This window comes from Euleptes europaea, chromosome 4 (assembly GCF_029931775.1).
Source record: "Euleptes europaea isolate rEulEur1 chromosome 4, rEulEur1.hap1, whole genome shotgun sequence".
Lineage (NCBI taxonomy): Eukaryota > Metazoa > Chordata > Lepidosauria > Squamata > Sphaerodactylidae > Euleptes > Euleptes europaea.
In genome coordinates this window covers 38,839,043-38,861,784 of record NC_079315.1, presented here as the reverse complement: position 1 = coordinate 38,861,784, position 22,742 = coordinate 38,839,043, and the positions used below count along the sequence as shown (strand labels likewise).

The following is a 22,742-nucleotide window of genomic DNA, read 5'->3' as shown; positions in this document are numbered from 1 at the left end:
GGAGAGGGGGAGAGAGAGGCGTGGGTGGAGAAAAAGGAGCCACTTCTGCTGCTGCCACCGGGCTACAAGCAGGGAGTCGACCCAGGTGCTTAAACACCCTGTAAAACTCCCGTGGCTGTAGCAAATTGGCTGTAAAATTTGGGGAACACAACATTCCATTATCCTGGGGAAGATCCTGAAATGGGAGGGTTCATCCTGCGGGTGGGCAACGACCATGCGTGCGGCCTTCGGAGATTTGCTACACCCACAGGAGATTCCAGGGGCAAAACAGCCATGCGTTAATGGACTAAGTCTCCAGTTCATCTACTGTGGCTAATACTCATTGAGACCTATGAGATTTAAGTTAGTCACAACTGACTGGTTCCAATGGATTTAGTCACATGTACCTAGCTGGATTGGTGCCAATGTTTCTAATCAAGAGGAAGGAATCTATTTATCTGGGACAGTTCCCTCAGAGTAAAATTAACAGACAGTAGTGATAATATCAATATGAAACAGTGACTAAAGTTACACAACAGACTCAGAAGCTGAAAAGAACCAAGCTTTTCTGGTTTTGTAGTTACAAAAGAGATGTTCTAGGAAAGAAAAACATTCTCTTAGAGTTAGCATTAGACTGTATGTGGAAATAGTCCTTTAAAAAAGTGTTATACGATCACACCATAATGGTTTGGCTGCAGGCAGAGATTAAGTAAATATCATCATTCAGTCAGTACGCTGTGGTAATGGAGGCTGCCAGTGTGGTTTGCCATGCTCAGACAACATGTGTAAACACTAGAAACAAAAAAAAAAAATTGGGAGCAGCTTCTCCCTGTCTTCCTCCATTGTTTGATCCTCTCTGATATGCTCTTTCCTTAAAAAATCTACTGTAATTCTTGTCTGAAAAAATCATGTTAGGAAAGTACAAAATACTAAAACAACATTTATTTCAGGGTCCTTCCTCCTTTGTTGATTCGTCCAGAGGGGAAATTACCCACAAAAATGAATAGTACATATTTTCCAAGCGTTTAAGTGCTTGTGCCATTAATGGCTTTTGATTGCTTCTACAAAAACACATCTTAATAGTACTATGTTTACAGCAGCACAAAGTGCTTGGCCCAAGTCTTTAGCACAGAATATAAACTTTGGGTTGGATCCTATGGGAAGACCTTGCAGAAGTGAGGCAGATTTTTCTCACCCACCCATTCTCCAGCAGCCATGGCCCCTGAAAATCCTCTACTGTGGGACCCAAACAAACAGAAAGCACCATAGCATGAAGGCCTGCAATGAATATGGGGTATCAGGCAACTTCAACCCACTCTCCATTGTTCACCAGAGGTGGAAAAAGTCCTTTGCCAGCTGAAAAGGGGGAAATACCCACCCCTGCCATTACCACTCTTCAGTACAGGCCCCCATGCTGTTGTGAAATTCCTGCATCCCTTAGCAGAATATTTTTGAAGAATATAGAAAGTTGCAGGGAAAGGTAGGGAAAATCCATTCTGCCAACTCCTTCCATAAGCTTCTCCATAGGACCTAACCCACTCATTTCAGGAATTTATGTCCCTGTCTTAAGTAATTGAGGCCCTAAAGAAATATTACAGGGGATTCATAGGTGCTGAAAAAGAAACATCTGACATATCTTAATGTGATGTGCATTACCATACTCTTTGGAAATTATGGATGGAACTGCATCACATCATGGATTGCTTTTTCTAGATATTATCAAGGTCAAGCCTTGGGGTCATGTAGATTGGTGGAAGTCACGGACTGTATTCTGTGCACTACCACTGGAAGGCCCTGGTGGAGAACCATTTTTGCATCCTCTCCCTTCATCCAGCAGCTGCCTGTGACCCTCAAGAAGGGAATGCCAAAAATTGACAGATGGAGTTGGTCATGTTGCACGGCTTTTCATCCATATGGGTCCATTAAATCGTGGCCTTACCTTTTTGAGGCTCCCTGATGGTTGCTGAGGGAAGGGCTGCATAGAATCCAGCCCTATGTGTCTTCCATAACATTTAGAAAAGGCTTCAGGCACCTATTTCCTGAAAGATCAGGAAAGTGCCACCTTTCTCTCATGCTATATCACTCTGTTTTTATTTTTAGGAAAGTTATGAATCTGTTTTGTGGATCTTGAGAGGAACATTTTTGTGTATTGCTTCTTTGCTCCCAAATTCCTAAGATTTTTTTTTCTGGGCAGGCAAAATCTTGGATTGTGGTTATGGTAGCTGATTACATTTTGGTTACTGAAAACTTGTGCAAAGTTGGCAATTTAGTGTTAACACAAAACACTTCCATTTTGCTTGGAATTCACTGCTTCATACTGACCAGATGACTTTTAACAAAGTGTTTTTTTTAATTAATAAGACACTGAAAGTATAGCAATACTTTTAAGGGAAAAAGGGCATGGATATTATTACACATCCCCACATTGTGTAAGAAAAAAGTGCATGACTGTATTTATGTAATAGTAACAAGACAAAAATAAAATAACCAAGCCCTCAAACCTGTATCAGATCTGGTGCTCTAAAGCATGCCAGCACCACTTCATTACACATCTCTAGCAGGTAGTTATAAAACAAGACCTTGTGTTTTCATTTTTTTAAAACAAAAATGTGCATTGAAGCTAATATAAATGAATAGAGCTAGGCAGCAAATTATTCCCCCCTCCCCTGCTTATCTAACAGCTGGATGTAAATGTAAAGGTAAAAAAAAAACCAAAACAAAAATGTTAAACCACCATCAATACAAATGTTTTACATCATGGGCCCTCAAGGCTCTATATATACAAGTGTCACAGCCATGCGTAGTTGACGGTTCTTTCAAAGGTTTAAAATACACAAAGACAACTGAAGCTGTTCTTTTTGTTTGTTTGTTTGTTCCTGGAGTGCTTTGTTTCCTTGGGATTGCTTTTTTTTTTTTCCTTTTCTAAGATGGCAGGCAACAGTCACAGTTAGAAGAAACAGTCTCTTTGGAGATGACCATGTATCTCATAACAAAAGTAGGGCTTAAAAATGCAAATTTGTTCATGTTTAATTTTTTTTTCTTTAGCAATGGAAATACCATCCTAGGTTAAAGATACTACCCCAACCCACACAAAAAGAAAATCCCTAACAAAAAAAGAAGAAAAAAAGCACCTGGTGTTTTCTGTTTCATTACAAAAGAAAAAAAGATATATATTTATATTTATATTTATATATATTTATAATAATTGTCTGTAAATGACAGTTCAAAGAAATAAGGCCCTCTGGGAGAGCTGGCATTTGCCATGTCCACCTTTGAACTAATCTATAGAAGTGAAGGGAATGTTTTTATGCAGGTTTGGATTCTGACTGTGCCTATTCCGGCTGCGGACAGAGGAAAACATCATGTTGCATCCAGGGATCTTGCACTTGTGCATTTCTCGTAAGTGCACAGTCTTGTAATGCACTCGGAGAGTCCCCTTGTTGCTGTACATTTTGTGGCAAATGTTACACATGATCCCCCCATTGTTCATGGAAATACTGTTATACATGAGGGATCCTGGGGCTTCGACACCCATGCCAATGCCTAGGGCTGGGACATCAGCTTTGTGTGATGATTCCCCACTGTCACTTGCCCCATCAACATCATCAAGGAGAATACCCTCATCACTCCCTGCATCAGATTCTCTTGAGGAATGGATGCTACCACTAGACTGGATGCTGGATGTGGTGCTTAGGTCTAGCACCATGTATTCTTCTGACATGCCCCTTCCATACCCATTCAGATGGGAATCTTCAGTACCTGCAGGGGAGGATGTATCTTCCCTTAAATCAAACCCCATCTGATGTGGGGCACCATAGATCTTCATCAAAAATTCATCACGGAGGTCCTTGCTAAGTGAGGGCTGAGATGTATCCAGTCCCATATCATCCAGTTCTTTGGTCAACAGTTTACGGTGCAGGTTTATGTTAGCACTGTGTCTGGGAAAGAAAGAAGGAGGGAAAAGAGGAATAAGAAAAACATACAGTGTTTTGATTACATTTATAGGATAACACAGATGAAATCAATGTAGTGATGAGTAATCTTCTCAGAGTAACAACACTACTTCTTAGAAATCTAATCATCCCTGTTTGGACAGTCAAATTCCTACAATTATAAGGCAAAATGGCTGCCCCTTCCCGCTGCAAATCCACAATTTTTTCCAAGTAACTACAATTCTTGTATTTTTGATTGTGTAATATACAGTATAGCAAGGTTATCAACATCACATGGCTGTTTTGAGCAATTACTGCATCTCTGTCCAAAAGCATTGGACACATTAGTCCACACTATTAAAGTCTGGGATCATAACTGTAGACACCAGTGGGTGGCAAAAGGTCTAAGAGGTTAGTCTAGTTATCTTTATTATCAGGGGAAACTTCATAGATTATTTCTGGGGATTTTAAATGGAATAAGACAGTAAGGCTTTTGAGCCTGATGTGTCAAGTGCTTAATAGCAGATCTTGTATAAGCTGACCACAGATTTCAAATGAGCAGTTCCTAAGGTATTGGTGGCTTAAAACTTTCCCACATCTGCTTAGAAAGTTCTGCTGGGAATAAGGTCTTATCTACAAACCAAATCTGGGGCATCACTATTAACCACTGAGAAGCACATTCAGAAATGAAGGAAGTTTGTTCTCCATTATTCTCAACCATTTTTCAAAATTAGCAGCAGATGAATGAATATTGCTGTGCTGTATAACCCCAAACCAAGTCTTAGGGGCACAAATGTCAATTGCTTTAGTGGCTTTGTTTTGTTTATTTAATTCATTGTTTTCCCCCTGCACAGGCTTGGGGCAGACAGCGATAAATTAAAAAGAGCACTAAAATTAAAAACACTCTTCTCATAACTTAAATATTATTCACAGTGGGTAGCCGTGTTAGTCTGTCTGCAGTAGTAGAAAAGGGCAAGAGTCCAGTAGCACCTTAAACACTAACAAAAATATTTTCTGGTAAGGTATGAGCTTTGTGAGCCACAGCTCACTTCTTCAGATACAGCTAGAATGTGAATCCATCTGTCTTTAAGTAGAGCAGAGTGAATTCAGACAAGCATTAGTATGTAAATGTTAACAGTATGTAAATGTGAATAGCAGGCGTGATGGGATTAGGTGTGGTATGCAGAAGAGTCTGTGATGTCCAGGGGAGAGATACATTCATGGCTCATAACCAATGCTAATTTCTCCACACCCATCTCTCCCCTGGACATCACAGAGAGAAGGGTGTGGAGAAATCAGCATTGGTAATGAGCCATGAATGCATCTCTCCCCTGGACATCACAGACTCTTCTGCATACCACACCTAATCCCATCACGCCTGCTATTCACATTTACATACTGTTAACATTTACATACTAATGCTTGTCTGAATTCACTCTCCTCTACTTAAAGACAGATGGATTCACATTCTAGCTGTATCTGAAGAAGTGAGCTGTGGCTCACGAAAGCTCATACCCTACCAGAAAATATTTTTGTTAGTCTTTAAGGTGCTACTGGACTCTTGTCCTTAAATATTATTGTCAATTTAAGTCTACAGACTCTGTGCCATTGGGTTGGGCTCAGCACAACATTTCTGCTTGTGCTAGAGCTCTTGTGGAAGATGAACCAGGAGAAGAAGACTGAAGTAGCTGCTGGCGATAAGTCACACATCTCACAACTTGTGTTCCCGCTTGTACAAGATGATGTGGAACCAATTTCCAGGTACTACAATATATAGGGAGGAAAGCACAAGATCTTTACAAGCAGAACTGTGCTAAGTCCATTTATATTTCCATATGTTTGTAAACTGAGCACCCAGCACTGCAAAAAAAATAAAAATAAAAATGTAGCACTAGGCTTCCTCACTGGAAATGGGGAGCATGGCCCAAGTTTGTTTGCCCATCTCCTTACTGACAGCTACAATTTTTCTGAAAGCTAACAGGAGGGTTGCAAAGCATGGGTAACAGAGTGTGGGATTACCCAGCATGCAGAACATGTATCGCTGAACTCTGTTCCAATTACAGTGTAAATCCTCAAACTTAGCATACAGCAAAGTCAAAGCGTAGACTTGGTGTCAATTGCACATGTGCAAAAAGCAGATGTCCAGAGCCTCCTGGCAAATCATTTGTACAGTTGTTTTAATAAAGAGGGGAAAAATATATATACGCTTTTTCTATGCACACTTCCTAGTTCTGCACAACAATGTGCTTGCCGTCTGAGACAGCAGTGGGGGGATTTGATTTCCCAGCAACATCACAGTCAACCATCCATCTCTTGTAATCCAAATGGGGGCTTCACCAGATTCCTCATGTTCAAATCTGCATTGTAGTGCAGATGCACAACTAGATCCAGATGTGTGGGACGATTCCTGATCTAGCAAGGAAAAGTGCTTCTGAGCAAGGATGTTCCTTCCTCACTTAGGGTGACTAAGGTTGCAGTCCTAAAAAAAACATTCCTGGGAGTAAACCCCAGTGAATAAAATGGGACTTAATGAATAGTAGACCTGCTTAGAATCACTTCCTAAGTATGGCAAAACAAAGATGATGAAATTGAGTATCCCTGATGTTGGCTGAACAAATAACATATTCACTACGGGCATATCTCTCAACCAGCTGGGCTCCGGAGCGGCTTCATAGCAGGAAAAAAGTGTAAAATTTATATTCCATATCTATTTGCATCATTCACTATGTCTTGTTACATCCACTGTACTTTTTAAAATACAACATCAGTTTACCCTCCTTAAATAAAAAGCAGGTAAATGACCTCATTTAAAGAGTGTATTTATAATTGAAGGAGGAAAATTTTTACTCCCAAATGGAGAATATCTCTTGTGGAGAAAAGCTACTGAGAGATATGTCTGTAGGAGGTGTAGCCCTTTCACATCCAGAGTTATACTGTTGTTGTTTTTCTCAGCACACAAGTGTGTTATGTATATCCCCACACTGCACTTATGAAGGCTGAGCTTACCTTGTGATAAGATCAGCTTTCTAATCTTTTGCTAAATTGAGATCACAAAAGAAAGAAGGAGACAGCAGAGAGAGAGAGAGAGAGAGAGAAGAGATGGAGAGAGAGAGACAGAAAGAGAACAAATTCACATTCCAATCCAGTCACATCTGGCTTAAAACAAAAGGCAAAGAGAATCTTAAAACAATAAAATACAGGCTAAAAATGCTTTGGCCATGAGATCATTTTCTGTCACCCATCATCTCACTTACACTGTTGTCCTGATGGTTACTGGACCAACCACACAATCTAAAACCATAAATCACATCAGGCAAAAGCAAATTCACATTGCATGCATCTGTTCAGAACCAATCTGTGGTCTATGTTCATCTACTTGAATGATAAATAAACAGAAGTAAAGCCTCTTTGGCAGAATTATTGCTTGCCCATTCTAGTGTCAGATGGCAGATGACTCAGAGGGAAAGTGGCTAAGCCAAGAACAGGAAGTGCTCATTCTTGCATGTTGGCAAATGGCAATCACACCACCCCAGTTGTTTCACAAGTGGAATAGCACTGTTGAGCTTCATGGTACAATGGATGACAGTGAACCTTTCTATGAAATGTGCTTCCCTGATAATGTCACACAGATCAGCCTTGAGACAGTGGCCGGTTTAACTGTAGCAGCATGATAGCCGCTCCTTCTGACAAGCCATTTGGAGGCAGCAACGGGTCAACCAAGGTTTAGCATGCCACTGCAAACCAACAAATATTGGTATCCCGCCTTGCTTCCAAGATGCTCAGAAAAGCCCAGCAACTTAGAACTGACATTTTAGTCAAGTTACAACCTGGAGAACACACATATAGCTTTTAAATTTCCTGACTCAGATGAAAAGGGACAGACATGTTTCTCCTGCTTAATCACCCCTGACTCATGCCTGCCTGAGGTAACAAGCAAGGCTCAAGGTGTGGTGATAGGACTGCAGGATACATGGATAAGAAAGATTATGGCTGCCTGCTCTTCTGCTTCATCGGAAAATGTAAGGATTCTCATTCTCTGGATTGCAGTCCAGTAACCCAAAGGTAGTTTATGCTAAAAGAGAAAAACTTGTCAAAGGCTATACTGTGAGTTTTGTAATTTCAAGAGAACTGGTGTTTCCACTTCAATCACGGCTACAAGTTGGTTTTCATATGAGGAAGCCTCTAAGCCATAGCATGAAAGTGGCCACCACATCACCATTTGTTGGGGGAACTAGTTTTTTCCTTCCCCAATTTTTGCATGATCTGCAAATTTTTGTGCCAGAGTAAGCATGGCTGTAGCACATAATGCTATTGCACAAATGGAAACATTTACCCTCCCCTCCCAAAGTGGGAGTTTGCTTGATGTCGATCCGTTAAGAGATACAGCTGGTTTCTGCTATCAATAGAAAGTGATGCCATACCCATTCACTTCTCATTTATAGCAGCAGCTATCAGTAATCTAATTAAACCATGTACCAGCCCTTAATATCTGTCAAGCAAACGATGTGCAGAAATGTGTGGACAAGTTCTGGCACTCTCATTGGCAAGGTCCCTTTTCCGCTGTCAGCAGTACCATTGGCTTCTTGTAATATAATTACATTGACTTTTATTCAATTAAGTGCCATTCCTAGCTTTAAAAAAAACTTGCTTTATCAATTGATTCAGGTGTAATGCAATAATAAAGATGAACTCATTGCAGTGCATTAGCTCTGCTGTTCATAACTTCTGAACATGGGTTCATTCATGGTAGTCGATTTCCATTATGCAACCACAGTTCAAAAGAATTGATTTTGTTACATTCATTTCTTAATCTATATCGCTAGTGTTGAAGAATCCTCCTCAAGATCATATGCAAACAAAAAAAATGGTCCTCAGTGAAATGCTGTGGTTTTCATATTTTCAGATTACCACCAAAATCAGAGAGTTTAAAACTCCACTAGGATTATAAATGTCTTTCTCTAATGCAGACAACTGTTCCGAAAGGCGTGTGTTTGAAACAGACAATGGTAGTGAATGAAAGAAATGACAAATGAGATGTGAGCCACAAAGAAGGGGTATCCGTGTAAATGTTCCATGCATGCCACATCATTATTTACATGCACATTATCATGTGCGACATCCAATTTGTGTGTTTTGTTAGCTTGAAAGCAACTGGTGGTCACCATTTGCCCTCTTACTCCATACCACGGTGAGGCAAGAAGCAGTCACCTAACCTCCTTGCCCACTTTGGCAGGGCAAGGAAGTCACTGTCCACCCTCCTCCCTCTCCAGAGGTGCAGTGAGGTGGGAAGCCGCCACCTGCAATTCTTGCACCCCTGGGGAAGAGGGTCAAGGGAGGGAAGGTGACAGAAGGAAGACAGAACGTGAGTGTGCTTGCAAGCAGCTCATTGGGGCTGGGGATGCCTCGAAGGCTAGGGCAGCTGGCTGCTGCAGCAGACCCTGATGCCACGGGTGAGAGGGCAATAAGGCTGGTCATTGCCCTCCATGCCCCTGGCGATCACCTGACCAGTCCTGCATGTGCCTGAAAAATGTATGTAGTTTGATCAAAACTATCTGTGTCTTTCTTAAAATCAGTCAGAAGAACCCCCCCCCCCCACACACACACACACACACACACATATTTTCTTGAATTTCAATTCAGGCAAAATTCTTTAAGTTCTGGAAAGGATTTTGTTCTACTTCAATATCTAACATAATGAAAATCCTTCTGCTGCCACAGGTTTGCTAGAATAGTTCTCTCTATGAAATGAAGATTTGTAATACTGTAAATGATTCCACGTTTAAAACATTATCCTAGCTCCTACTTTCCCCACTATAGCTATCTGAAGATATTTGTTGTATCTCTTCTTTGAGTGTCACACAATTTTCTGGTATAACCAAGTGACTTTGTTTTCCAGTTCATACAACATTTTCACCAAATGAAACTATCTCATATAACCTTTAAAAAAAATCACTCACTGCTGTTCTAATTACTAGAAGAAAACAAGCAATATTATCTGAACCTTTGAAGGCACTTTTGAAAATCTGCAAGACAAATATTTTTTAAATATTAGATATCATTAATTGGTGGCATTGTAAACTTAAGAGCTATTTGCTTGCTTATTTTTTAAAGCCTAGACTAGTGTTAGCATGTTACTACAGTAGGGAATAATACTGTTCTTCCATAGTGCTATTCATATAGCCAATAAAAAATCTGGACAAATTCACAAAAGAGAGCTATTTTATACTCTAAAATGAACGGCAGATAATAGAAAGACTTAATAGACTTAAGCAGAACCCAAATTGTGCTGGATTGTGAACTAATCAGTTGCTAGAACCTGCCATGACTGGTGAAGTGGTATGCTATCTGGAAATGCTAACCACTGCTGTAGCTCAATCAAGGGGATAAGAGAATCCCTTTTTTACTGTAAGCACTGGGGGACACCAAGAAAGGCAAAGCACACTGTTTGCAATCAATATACAAATGTTCGTTAACATGATTTTGGGCCAGAAGCATTGAAGCAACGGGAACAGAATTATTATGTAGAATGTAATTTTTCCCTTATCTTTTACCAAGTGTATGTATGTCTATATGTATGTGTGTGTGTGTGTGTGTGTGTGTATACTAGATGTTTGGCCCTTTTCCTGTACAATTGTAATTAACTGCTTACAAATCTAGTTAATAAAATGTTTACAATAATTGTTTTCTCATTAGCTATAGTCCAACTGATGTGTTTTATTTAGCTTTTTAGAAGTATAAAGAAAGACTTTATGATAGAAAGTTTGCACCTTTATTCAAGGGAATAAAATTCATGGTTCTCTTAAAACCAATGCCTGCCATCATTTGCAGGTTTTAAGTCATTATAAGGTTCATGAGTAGCTTATACTTAAAGCCCCTTTTAGTTAATGGCGGCTGGCTTCAACGCACTAACTTTTTACCTTAGAACAACAATTCTTGCAATGTCTAGGTCACAGTACAGATGTATCACTTTAAATTAATGTCCGGTCTAATAGATTATTAACAAATCTAAATGATACTTCATGATACTAACAAATTCACAACTCAGAGAAGTACCCTGCCTTTGTGAAAGGTAAAATTGAAAAAGTCCTATTGAGCCCACCCAATCCCTTTTATTGCCAGAATTGTCCAGATGTCCAGTTTATCCCACATCATCCTGTTTTATAGTACTGGTACCTTGTAAGGCAAGGTTAAAGCATACCAGGAGGAGCTATGGCTCAGTGGCAGAGCATCTACTTAGTATGCAGAAGGTCCCAGGTTCAATCCCTGGCATCTCCATTTAAAAGGATCATGTAATAGGTGATGTGAAAGACCTCTGCCTGAGACCCTGGAAAGCCATTGCCAGTATGAGTAGAGATACTGACTGTGATGGACCAAGGGGCTGATTCAGTATAAGGCAGTTTCATATGTGATCATGTAAAAAAAAGCCTTTAGACAGTATTTCTGTGCAAGTTGTAGGGAATTAAGAATTGCCAGTACTACCACAATGCGGTCATTCCTATGGTTCCTTGAAAGAAACCATAGCAAGCAAATGGCTTTACATGATCTCAGCCCATAGCAAAGATCCTAGGGAGACTTGACTACAACTGTATAAGATTTTTAACGATTTCAATTTAGCCACATTATCAAATCTCTTGATATAAATGTGTGTGTGTATGTATACATGTATGTATGTATGAAGTATTATGTTACAGTGAATGTGCAGCATTTGGCAGATGCAAACATTCACATGTAGATGCTTCGAATTTTCAGAATGTCTGAGTGAGAGAGAGAGAGACAGAGACAGAGAGACAGAGAGAGAGAGAGAGCAAGCAAGATGTCATGTAGATTATGTTCTGTGTTCACTAGTGTCTCTCTGAGTCTTCACTCGTTCACAAAATTGTCTTACAAGTGTCAGTATTCACATATAAACATCAGTATTAATCTGATTTCTGACATTCACTGCATCATATAGATACACAGTGTAACTGGCAATTAAGCAGAAGCTAGGTAATCTCTCCTTAATTGTGTCTACCAAAAATATGTCTATATTGCATGGTAATTTCTATACCTTTCCCCCAAATCCAACCTGAAATACAAGCACATCATTATTCTCCTTCCTCCTCCCCCAGCCATGGATCCTTAAACCCAGGAACATGTCTTGCTCCAGTAAGGAAATGTGTAGGGTCTCCTTCAAACTGCCTCTTTCATCAACCTTTATGGGTCCTTTTTAGAAAAAATATGCCCTTAAGCAGGTTTGTGTATTATAAGGAAGCAATCTCAGAGGAAGCTCTTCCTGCTTCTGATGTGAAAGGGCAACTCAGGCACTTTCCTTGAAGTGAGATGCATGCATTTTTCTGAAATATTGGGTTACATCTTCACTTTTTGTAGTATCTGCAAAACGTGAATTCACAAGTTGCTCACATTTCCTTGTAACAGTGAAAACCTTTCTTTGCCCAGGCAAGCTGGTATGCAGGCTTCAGAGAAGGAAGTGGAAAATACTGTCAGCTTTCTCTGTGACAGGTACCTCAGATGCAAAGACGCCAGGACTACATTCAGACAGAACACTCACCCACATTTTGCCAGTTCATTGACCACTGTTTCTAGATACCTGTTTTGGAGTCCTAAAATTTTGGTTTTTGCCTGCTATGGGCATTTGTATCTAGACCTGGATGGCCCAGGCTAGCCTGATCTCGTCAGATCACAGAATCTAAGCAGGGTCACCCATGGTTAGTATTTGGATGGGAGACCACCAAGGAATACCAGGGCTGCTGTGCAGAGGAAGGAAATGGCAAATCACCTGTTAGTCTCTTGCCTTGAAAACCTTACTGGGTTGCTATAAATCAGCTGCAAATTGATGGTACTTTTTACACTTACACATGGGCATTTGCCCTCTGAAGTTGAGGATAGCCTAGAGTGGACTTCAGAGTAGTTATGTGGCAGTTTGTCACTTCCAAAATATTCTTTCCCCTTTTTAAAAAAGAATGTACACTGAATTCCGCCAAAATAAAGTTGACCCCAAGCACTAAAGGGTGCAGTTCATTGTTCATTCTAAACATATATGCACAACAGTATGTATTATATTTCTGTTTTCAGTTCAGTTTCAGTCACCTTTATTGGCACGATAATAATAATGACAAGAGTGCATACATGTACTCTATTTCGCTCAGAAGGGTCTCACATACAACGATATAACTAAAACATGGCTATCAAATTAAAACTCTTCAGTTTAAATATTTCTGTTTTCAAAAGACCAAGTATAGCTTAGCACGGTTGTGCCTGTATGCTCATACTGGCCTGAAATTCAAAGCACAAGCCAAGACTATGATACTTTGTGCAGTTAAATACCAATAAATCCCATTAGAATCAATGGGATCTAGGTGTACAGAGTTGTGGGCAGGCATGTATCTCTAAGTTAGATGCTTTGTTTATTTAAAACCTGCCCACTGAAACACCTGCATTTTAGGACGCTCAAACCAAAGCATCAGAACTAATAATCTAGTTACAAGAACAGGTAAGTTGCGGCTTTTAAAAAATGCCTGTTTTCCACATTGAAAGCATGACACTGGAGCTAATTTTACCTAGAAACGGCGCCAATCTAAGGTGGGAGGCATCAAAGCTAGGGCCTCAAGTTTAGACACTTGTTAATTTTTTGACATTTGACAAATTTCACAAATTACTTTACAATTTCTAGCCCATCTTTCCTTAGTGCTCTTTAACCCTGACTATTCCTGCAATGAAAAAAAAGCCATCCAAACCAGGTCTGAAAAAAATACGTGCATCTTCTTTTTCAATGTGCAACACCTGATGTTCTCATAACTGATGATGCTTAATGTGAGTTCCTTTAATGACTAACATTTCTGACCAGTGCTTGCAGACAGAGTATTGTGTGCCACCCAGTGAAATACAATTTTACTCGAGCAGCATGAGCAACATTAGTTTCTGAAGCTTTTATGAATTGCATAGAATCTAAGAAAATATTAACCTTTTATAGGAAGAAAATCCAAAAGGTAAAATACAGTTCAGCACCTATTAAAAAAAAAGTAAAGAAGTGCTTATTAAATGCAGGAAATAAAGGACAAGCAAATTCTTGCAAATTAAAGATGTGGAATCCCAGACATCACAATCCCTTTCAATATGAAACAAATCATTCATACTGGTCACGAAGACAGCTCCCTCTCCACTCAAATTATTCACTTGAAGATAAGCTCTCACCAAACTCTTTAGGGGTTTAACTAATTTACTGCACAGATACGGCACGTCTGTTGTAATAACAGGTAGGATGTATTGGGGTCGACCATTTATCAGAATTAGACTTCTTTTCTCAATTCGCAGTGAATGATGCTGCCTACGCTGCTCCTCATTCTCAGAGCCTGCCATCCCCTTACGGCCCCTAATGTGGCAGGCAAACAAAATTGACAGTCTCATCTTGTCAACAAGGGGTGATTCTCCTGAGGAGCCACTTAACTTTGCAGAGGAAGCAATGTATTAATGCGCCTGTCCCAGGAATGTTAATCATCTTCAAGCTCCCTCTGACTTTGACATGAACAAAATCACCAAATTTGTTTACTAAATGAATCGTAATATGCTAATAAGAGAGCATGACATATATGGTAAAGCCAAACAGATGGTTTGTTTACTCCACTTTGCAACTTTATAAATGTTGTAACTCGGAAGATGTTAGTGAGAATTATTGGGCTGTTGGCAGGAGCGACCAAAGCTTCTGCATACAAAATGCAGAGTTGGAATATGTTATCACTATGGAATGCAAACAAATGTTAATATTGATATGACATTTGGGCAGGCTGAAAGTGGCCCATCAGAGAGAGGGAAGCCTTTGCTTGCAGCACGAAACTATGTCTCTACTACGCTTTCCGCTCCTATTAGTTCTCTTTGTAAAAGTAAAATCTGAGAGGTTCTTCACTCTTGAAAGGCCTAGTAATGCAGTACATACCTGCTGAGGTGTTAAGTGAGATGGTTCTCACAGTGTGAACAGAATTACATTTTTCCAACAGCTGTGTGTGCTCAAAAGCATAAAGGTCAAGGCACACTCTTAATATATTACTATTGTTGTTTATTAAAGATCAAAAGATACTACAAACGAGAAGCATAACCACTGGCACAGTTGCCAGAGTAACTCAGGAATGGTGTAAGTCATATTGTAACACTTCAACCTTATACTTTATCCACTGCTTGGATGCAAACAGTCTCATTATGGATTTTTTTTAAGTCAGGGCTCTTGTTTAACATTCAAAACTGGGCAAGGAAATTTAAACAGAAAGACTGACCAAGCCTTGCCAGAATGAGCTAAGCTTATGAAGTAAATAAGCAACATTTAGCAGCCATTTTTCATGTACCGTAGGCAACATAACATTATAATGAAATAATATCAGCTTGATGGACCTACCTAATTGGAATTTTTGGGTTTACTACCACATTGCCTTGTCTGTGTAAGATCGGTGCTTTCACACATGCTGAATAACACACTCTCAATCTACTTTCAAGTGCATTATTCACAGTGTATGAAAGAGACATCTGTCCAAACACAATAGCTGGTATCGTCATACATACCTGTGAAGCATCATTTCATTGGCTTTGACATGCCTCGTGTAGGCCATCCATGAAAGGCAAAACGCCTTAAAATACAAATTTTCTAGCATCTACTGCTTTGAAGATATTTTGAATTCACAGAGATGAGCTAAGCTTCACCTTTCCTCATCAGAACATTCAAGCAGGAACTGTTACTGTTGAGGAATCTCTGCAACTGAGCCCTGCACTTGCAATGTCTAGAGCCCCTGAATATCTGACTTGGCTGGTAGGTCTGCATCATTGCCACAATATGATTTGCTATGCTGTATGTCACCTACAAAGCACTTGTGATCTCTAAGCCTATAGCCATATTTAGAGTTCCTCATTCTCCCTATCATATGTAAGAGGAACGGATTGGTTACAAGGTACTTTTAACTCTGAAAATAAGGGGTGATGAGATATGAAAGAACTCAGTACTACTACTATTCCTATAGCTGCATAAATACCAGAGGCTCAGCTTAATTAGTGATCACGCTGGTTGCTATAAGGATTCCTGGCACCAGTGCAGTACCTGCAAATTCCTTTGAGTGACTGTATGTTTGCACAAAGCCCTGACCTGGATAGCCCCAGGCTAGCCTGATCTCATCAGATCTCAGAAGCTAAGCAGGGTTGGCCCTGGTTACTATTTGGACGGGCAACCTCCAAGGAATACCAGGGTTGGGACGTGGAAGTAGGCAATGGCAAACCACCTCTGAATCTTGCCTTGAAAACCCTACGGGGTCTTCATAAGACAGCTGTGACTTGACGGAACAACTTTCTTTTCGCATAAAACCAAAGTTAAACAATATTACATCAAACATCAATAGGCTGCAACAGTTTGCATCATACCTCTGGAATTCACTTTGAACTGCAAACCTAGGTGGATGTAGACCTCAGAAAACAAACCTGTGGAATGATCAGGGCTGGTTCACAGATGCATGGAATGTATTTGCAGTGCAATCCTTTGCAGAGATACTATGCAATAACTCTGCACAGGATTGCCTGTGTACTCACAGCCAATACTGAAAAGCAGTGTTGGTGATTTGAAAGTTCAAACTGTGCTTGTAATCTGTAACCATTTATAATTACAAATTATCACAGAATTGTAACTGATCACACAATTTCTTCAGTCAAAACTGATATTTAAGGACTGACAATGGTACCTATTCCTAACCTATCTGGAATGAAACTTTTTGGATCAGTGTTATAATTACAATTAAAGTGTCAGGGAATGGTCCTAAAAAATTGATGTTTTCCTCAAGTGGATGCATTTGTATTTAGTTATTGGATATTTATTAATTCAGGATCATGACTTTGTAGCACATGTTGCCTAGCTTTGAAGTTTCAGGGAAACCGTGAAGTCCGATGTCCTTGAATCAAAGCCATGTTGTCAGAAGGGCATAACTAATAACTTCTGTTGTCATGATGAAACAAAAGCTTGCAGCTGATTCCTGTCATTAAAAGTCACTATTTATTCCAGTCCTTTTTATTAGGTTAGCAAGAACTCACATTTGCAAAGAAATGCCAGCATGGTTTGGAGGTTTTTGAACATTGTGATCATATTTCAAAAACACTGTGCTAGTTACTAAGATGGTTTGACTTATAAGGTTGCTTTGGTTCTATGACAGTGGACATTTTTCTTCTGTACACACACACACACACACACACACACACACACACACAACTCATCCACATAATTCTTCTCATAATATTTAGAAATTGTCTAACTGTGCTTCAAGTGACAACTATCAGCTGCTTATCTACAGCAGCTCCTAAAATTTCAGCTCTGGGATCATATGAAATTGTTCCATACTTACTATTGCTATGGATTATTAAATTTGGAGGTTTTTCTTTTTTCTTTTTTACTCATCCGCTGGAGACGAAGCAAAGAGGGAAGCATGAATTCAGCTTGCCTTCTAAGGATTACTTTGGAGCAAGAAGCATTAGCAACTGTCCCAGCCTGGTGCTTATATCTCATTTGAAGCATCTACTCACCCTGACCAACAACGAAAATTTCAATAAAGTAGTTTTACTGGTTTAACAGCAGCAAGCTCCTGGGATTGTCAAAGTGCTAAGGCTTTTCCAAGGAGAGAAGGAATCAGCAGCTGAAATATAATTAACCTTCCATTCTCAATGCAAAACTGCCACACACATAGGAACTCTGCAGTCTATTAGTGAAGTTATAACGGCCAACAGGCAGAAGGAAATTGGTCAAAAGTTGGCGGCTGCTGTCATTTTTAGAATTATGATTAATGACACTAATAATGCAGATGATTACTGATATGTGTATCTCCTGCAGTTTATCATATTGCACTGGCTGCCTACATCCATAATAAACACGATGCTATCATTTACCTCTTTATTGAAGGCAATCCTTTCTCTTGTGAAAGAGCACATTCTAATTACTTTGTAATGTTTTATGTCTCAAGCATTTTGCAGCTCTGGACCCTGACAACCACTTCATATCTACCATTGATTAATTACAGAATATTTAATCAAAATTTAGAACCTAACGCTTTCATTTATGAGCACCATGCCTTGCCAAGGTACTTAAGAGCTCCTTCTAAGTACAAAGAGTACACTGGGTTCAAAATAAGGCAGGAGGTGCTAAGGACTTCTTTCTCAGGTGTTCTGAGTTTATTGGCCCTTCCTGGGTTGGCTCTTGCTTTAATTACCTAATTGAACCCTACCAGTATGTTTTGGAACAGACTTGGAAAACACAGGCTTGTCTTTTTTCATTTCCTAAACAGCATATCTTTGGGTGGTTATTTTTTACTTCCCATTTATTTCATTCCTCTCCCTTTCTGATTTTAGGAGAGGAAGATGGGGGATAGCCTCTCAAAACCTTTCGGGCAAAAGCCTTTCCAAATGACAGCACAGTTTTGAAGAGGTTAAACAAGTAGAGAAAAAAATTGCAGGGACAAATACATAAGTTTTTTTTAATGTGGATTTTTATGGTACTGTCATACAACCATTCACCGTTGAAGTTAAGTGTTTTTTTAATACCATTACTGAACTGCTGAAATGGATGCTAATATAGCTTGGAGTGCTAATGTCAAGTCCTGGTAATAAAAAAGACAGACTGCTGAATGAAATAATTTCAAGTAAAAAAAAATAGAACAAAAGTGCTCTCGCTCTACACTTTTATTGAATTGGGACTGACTGAGCCAATTGCTTTAGAAGTCTGTAAAACACAATTACTAGTGAGCCGTGTGACCCAGCTGTGCCCCCTTTGTGACGGAACTGGCTAAAAAGGCTGTAGAATTTGTGCTGCCTCCATAGCTGGCTATCAGATCTCAGAAGTCCCCCAGTGACGAGGTGCGATCCTCTCCACTATCACCTGGCTCTTTTCTTCATCCTATCTTGATAGTGCATTGTGTGATAGTTATGGCATTTCTGTCATATATCAAAGGCCCAGTGAACTGATCTGGTTTTCTTCATTTTCCATTTTAAAAAACAAGATTGGTTGGTGTCAGTATAAACAGGGCTTCATAGACTTTGGGGAGAACCCTTCAGCACTCAAGTGTTAGTAGAGATGCAGGGGCATAAAAATGAATTTTACTGTTTATTTTGTCAGCTAAAATTATCTCAAATTTTGTTATGAAACTTGACACAGAAAAAACACAAATAAGAGAAAAGTACTGAACTGGAGAAAAGGTAATAAAATAAGCAGGGAACTTCTTAAAGTCCTACGACTACTAACGATTTTTTATTAATGTTTTTATTATGAACGTACAATTCTGGTTTTAAATTTGAAGATTATTTAAATTAGTATTTTGCCTAAGTGTTGCCTAGACTTTTACTGAAATAAATACTATGAATTATGCTTTTATGACAATGCTAATTTTGTCAAATTGAATGCATTTTAATTTTGCAATCCTTGCTATATATAAGGTCATGAGCCTCTTAGGGCAAAATGTAACTTAAAAAGTTAAATAATTTCATAATCAAATTAGGGTTTTAAAATAATGCTTAGATTTGGATATTCTGGGGAGCAAATTTAATGTTTCTAATCCCACTCCTTATTTGTAGCTGGAGCAAAGTCTTCTTTAAAATGTTTACCTTGGACGTTAATAGTATCTTGTTTCAGGTTTCTGAGAAAATAGAAGAGGAGTTGGTTTTATATTATACGGAGCGCTCCCTCTACAAAAATGCAAACCTTTATACTACTATCCTCAACATTCTTGTGCTATTACCATAGACTTGTTTTGGAGATACTACAATATTGTCCAATAATCTGACTCTAATAGGGTAATAACTGGTATGGCACACTTAACAAAATGGTAAATGGCCAAGTAAATATTGAGTTTCTAATAGCTGACATAGCTGGCCTTAACTACTAATTTTAAGGGCGGGAGGAGATTTTGGGGCTGATGCAGCTGTGGAGTTCAAAATTAAGAGGAAGGCACTTCTTGGTAGCTGCTTCTGGAAAAGCTACATAATGGCCATATGATTCAGTCATACAAGTAATTCTCATCTGTAATAATAAGCGCGAAACACATGAATCTTGGTAAAGATTTCCTTCATGCATGGCTTTGTTTAACAAGTGCTTTTAATCTGTCTCTTATCTCTGCTGACTGCCCTAATCTTTATGATAAAACATTTATTTATATCCAGCAAAACCACTTTTTTTGCAATTCCCATTTCTTTCTTCTTCTGCATCAGGGTGTATGGTCTTCATTATATCTCAAGAAAGTCACCTGCAACTCCCTGAGAAAAACAATTAACTCTATGCTTTAGTTTAAGTTTCCTGCAATATCAATTTATTTGACAGGGTAGCATTGTTTTAAAATTGCCTGGTTACGGTTAAACTGCATCTAGTTGTGAATTTAGATACTATTCTAACACAGAAAGCAAGAACGGAACAATCAGCTTTTCTATCAACTTCATTATTTCTCTGCATACCTTTTGTGAAGACAATTGATTTTAGGCAATTTAAAAGCTCGATTTTTTTTCCTTTCAAGAAAGCTACTGGTTGTCTTTAAAGTGATAGTGTTTTATATTTTATCAGACACTTCTAAATGCAGTTAATGGGGTTGGTTAAAAAAACAATAATGTTACAGTTTGCATATGCACTGCTAAGTGATTGCAAGAGTTTTCAAGGGTGACAATGGAAAGCATCCTAGGTGATCTTAATCAACCAAATAATCATTTGGTGATCAGGAAAAGGCATTTGCCAAGACCAATGGATGAAAACTTTGCACTACATTATTTTTTATCAGTCAACATAAAGTTCTGCCCTTGCTGAGGAGGTCTCATTATAACATGAGCCACAGTTTCCTATTTTGCCAACCATGTTAAGAAAGTAGAATGGAAGTAGTCACTTCTCAACAGGAACAAAGTGTATGGCTATATGTGTTGAACTTACTTTTGACATTTTTAAACATGGTAACAAAATTAGTTGACAATGGGAAGGCATTGCCCAATCGCACAGCTAAATTGCCAAGAATAAGAAACTGGTTTCTGGGCTTGCAGAACAGCATCTGACCAACAGTTTAATGGTTACTAGTTAGAGCACTAGAACAAGTAAGTCCAAAAATTTTAATCTGATTTTTTAAACTAATAGTTTTAAACATTGTGATGAAATAAAGAACCCACATCCAAAGAACCCACATCTTTGAATGCTGCATCTTCTACTTACAGAGTTTTAAGTCATAGCTAATTACATTTGCAAAATATATGAAAAGGTACCATGAACTAGTGTGAAGTATACTTGTTCTCAGAGCTACACGATCCCAAAATCACGCACATTTCTTGGAAAAAGCACTCTCAAAAAGTTAGCTTTGAAAGTTTCCAAACATAGCGGGATTATTGGAAGGGCGGGGGGAGGATGGTTGCTGTTGTGTTGAAGTGATAACAGGAGGCAGGTAGCATGTTTTCACATCTTCACCTTTGTTGATAATGTATGCAGTGCCTCATCAGAGGTATCTGATGTTAATTTATTCAAGCACACCTGTACAGGGCTAGAAGTCAGGTAACTAGATGAGCAAGTCATATATGCTTCAGCTTTCTTGATATAACTACCCAGAGGCCTATCTGCACACAAATTTAGTTCTGGAAACATCAGCAGGTTTTAATAAACCAAATACAGATGTCTTTCTCCATACAAATCAAGGAGTTTACAAGTTTAAATCTGGACTGATTTAACTAGCAACCTAATGGCAGAATCGCACTTGGCACCAATAGTTGCCTCATATTTATTTATAAGTCACCCTGAGCAAATATTATTTTGTTTTTAAATTTATTCATGGGGCTGAATCACCTTCTCCACCTTGCAGACAAACACACATGCTTTCGTTCTGCAAAAATTTAAAGACAAACTTTTAACAATTAGCATCCTTTTACTCAAAGGGAGGCAAAGCATAAAGTTCCTTTCTTTGTAAGTTGGAGCAGTTAACAGCTGTGTTGGAAGTGCATTTATTTTACATAGATTTAGAAAATGGCAAGTCAAGTAACATGTTTGCCTGCACATAAGGCCCTAACTTAGCCCTGAGTTTGATTTACCTTGCCAATTACTGATAGCTATATAAAATGGATACTAACTTATTAGCACATCTTAAGAAGGGAGTGAATTTCTTTCACTTGAAAGCTGGCCGGCACAACTGGTGCCTAACAGTGCCAAAGGGAGCCTACCAGTAATAGACTCTGGCTTTTCAGATGCTTGACAAGCCCTTGTTTTTACAGTCAGGATCACAGTTTAAAAGGTTTACTGCTCCATCACACAGGGCTAGTTGAATGCATTTGAACTGGTGAGCTGCAAACTGATCAAGCTTTGTTTAACTAAGTAATCAGTACTAACTAAGGCCCTTTAAGATGACAAGATATCATAGCACTTTCCTTTCAATGATGCCAAGGCTGATCAAGACCAGCCTTGAGTAACCAGTCTATGATGGAGATAATCTCTGATCCTCATGGTAAATCAGCACGCAAGAATGACCAGCACACAAGGCAGAGAAATTTTTAATCACAGCAGCCATTTTGAGTGCTAAAGGTGAAAAAGAGATTAAGACTGCTTCTTTCTCACCCATTAACCTTAAAATGTATCACCTAATGGCAACTATTTTTTCTGTTTTTATTTTATTTTTATTTTTTTTGAGGCCTACATCTAATGGCATTTTTGCCATTTCAGTTTCCTAGGTTTCTTCAAGGGTTTTAAGTTGCTGCCACTGCTAATTCTGAGCACAAACTCCTTATAAAAGGAAACGGAGGGAAAGATGTGCTCGAAAGAAGTGCATTGTGACAATGGAACTGTCTAATTAAAGCTATCACTAACATTTGAAAGTGCCT

General features: G+C 39.0%; 1 protein-coding gene and 1 non-coding gene across 5 annotated transcripts in view; one reads left to right on the top strand and one right to left on the bottom strand.

Moving 5' to 3' along the window:
- Positions 1-2,665: 2,665 nt before the first annotated feature.
- Positions 2,666-22,742, bottom strand: part of BNC2 (basonuclin 2) — a 473,229-nt gene continuing 453,152 nt past the window's right edge. For 2 of the 4 annotated variants that reach the window (XM_056848070.1, XM_056848069.1), the window contains one exon: positions 2,666-3,917. In XM_056848070.1, the coding sequence (XP_056704048.1) occupies positions 3,257-3,917 (661 nt within the window). In that variant the 3' untranslated portion in view covers positions 2,666-3,256. Of the gene's footprint in view, positions 3,918-6,917; positions 6,949-13,872; positions 13,917-22,742 lie in introns of all 4 variants that reach the window. The other 2 variants (XR_008933277.1, XM_056848071.1) reach the window with 2 other exon arrangements.
- TRNAT-AGU (transfer RNA threonine (anticodon AGU)) lies at positions 11,115-11,186 on the top strand. The gene has a single exon. It is a non-coding gene; the product is annotated as a tRNA-Thr (tRNA).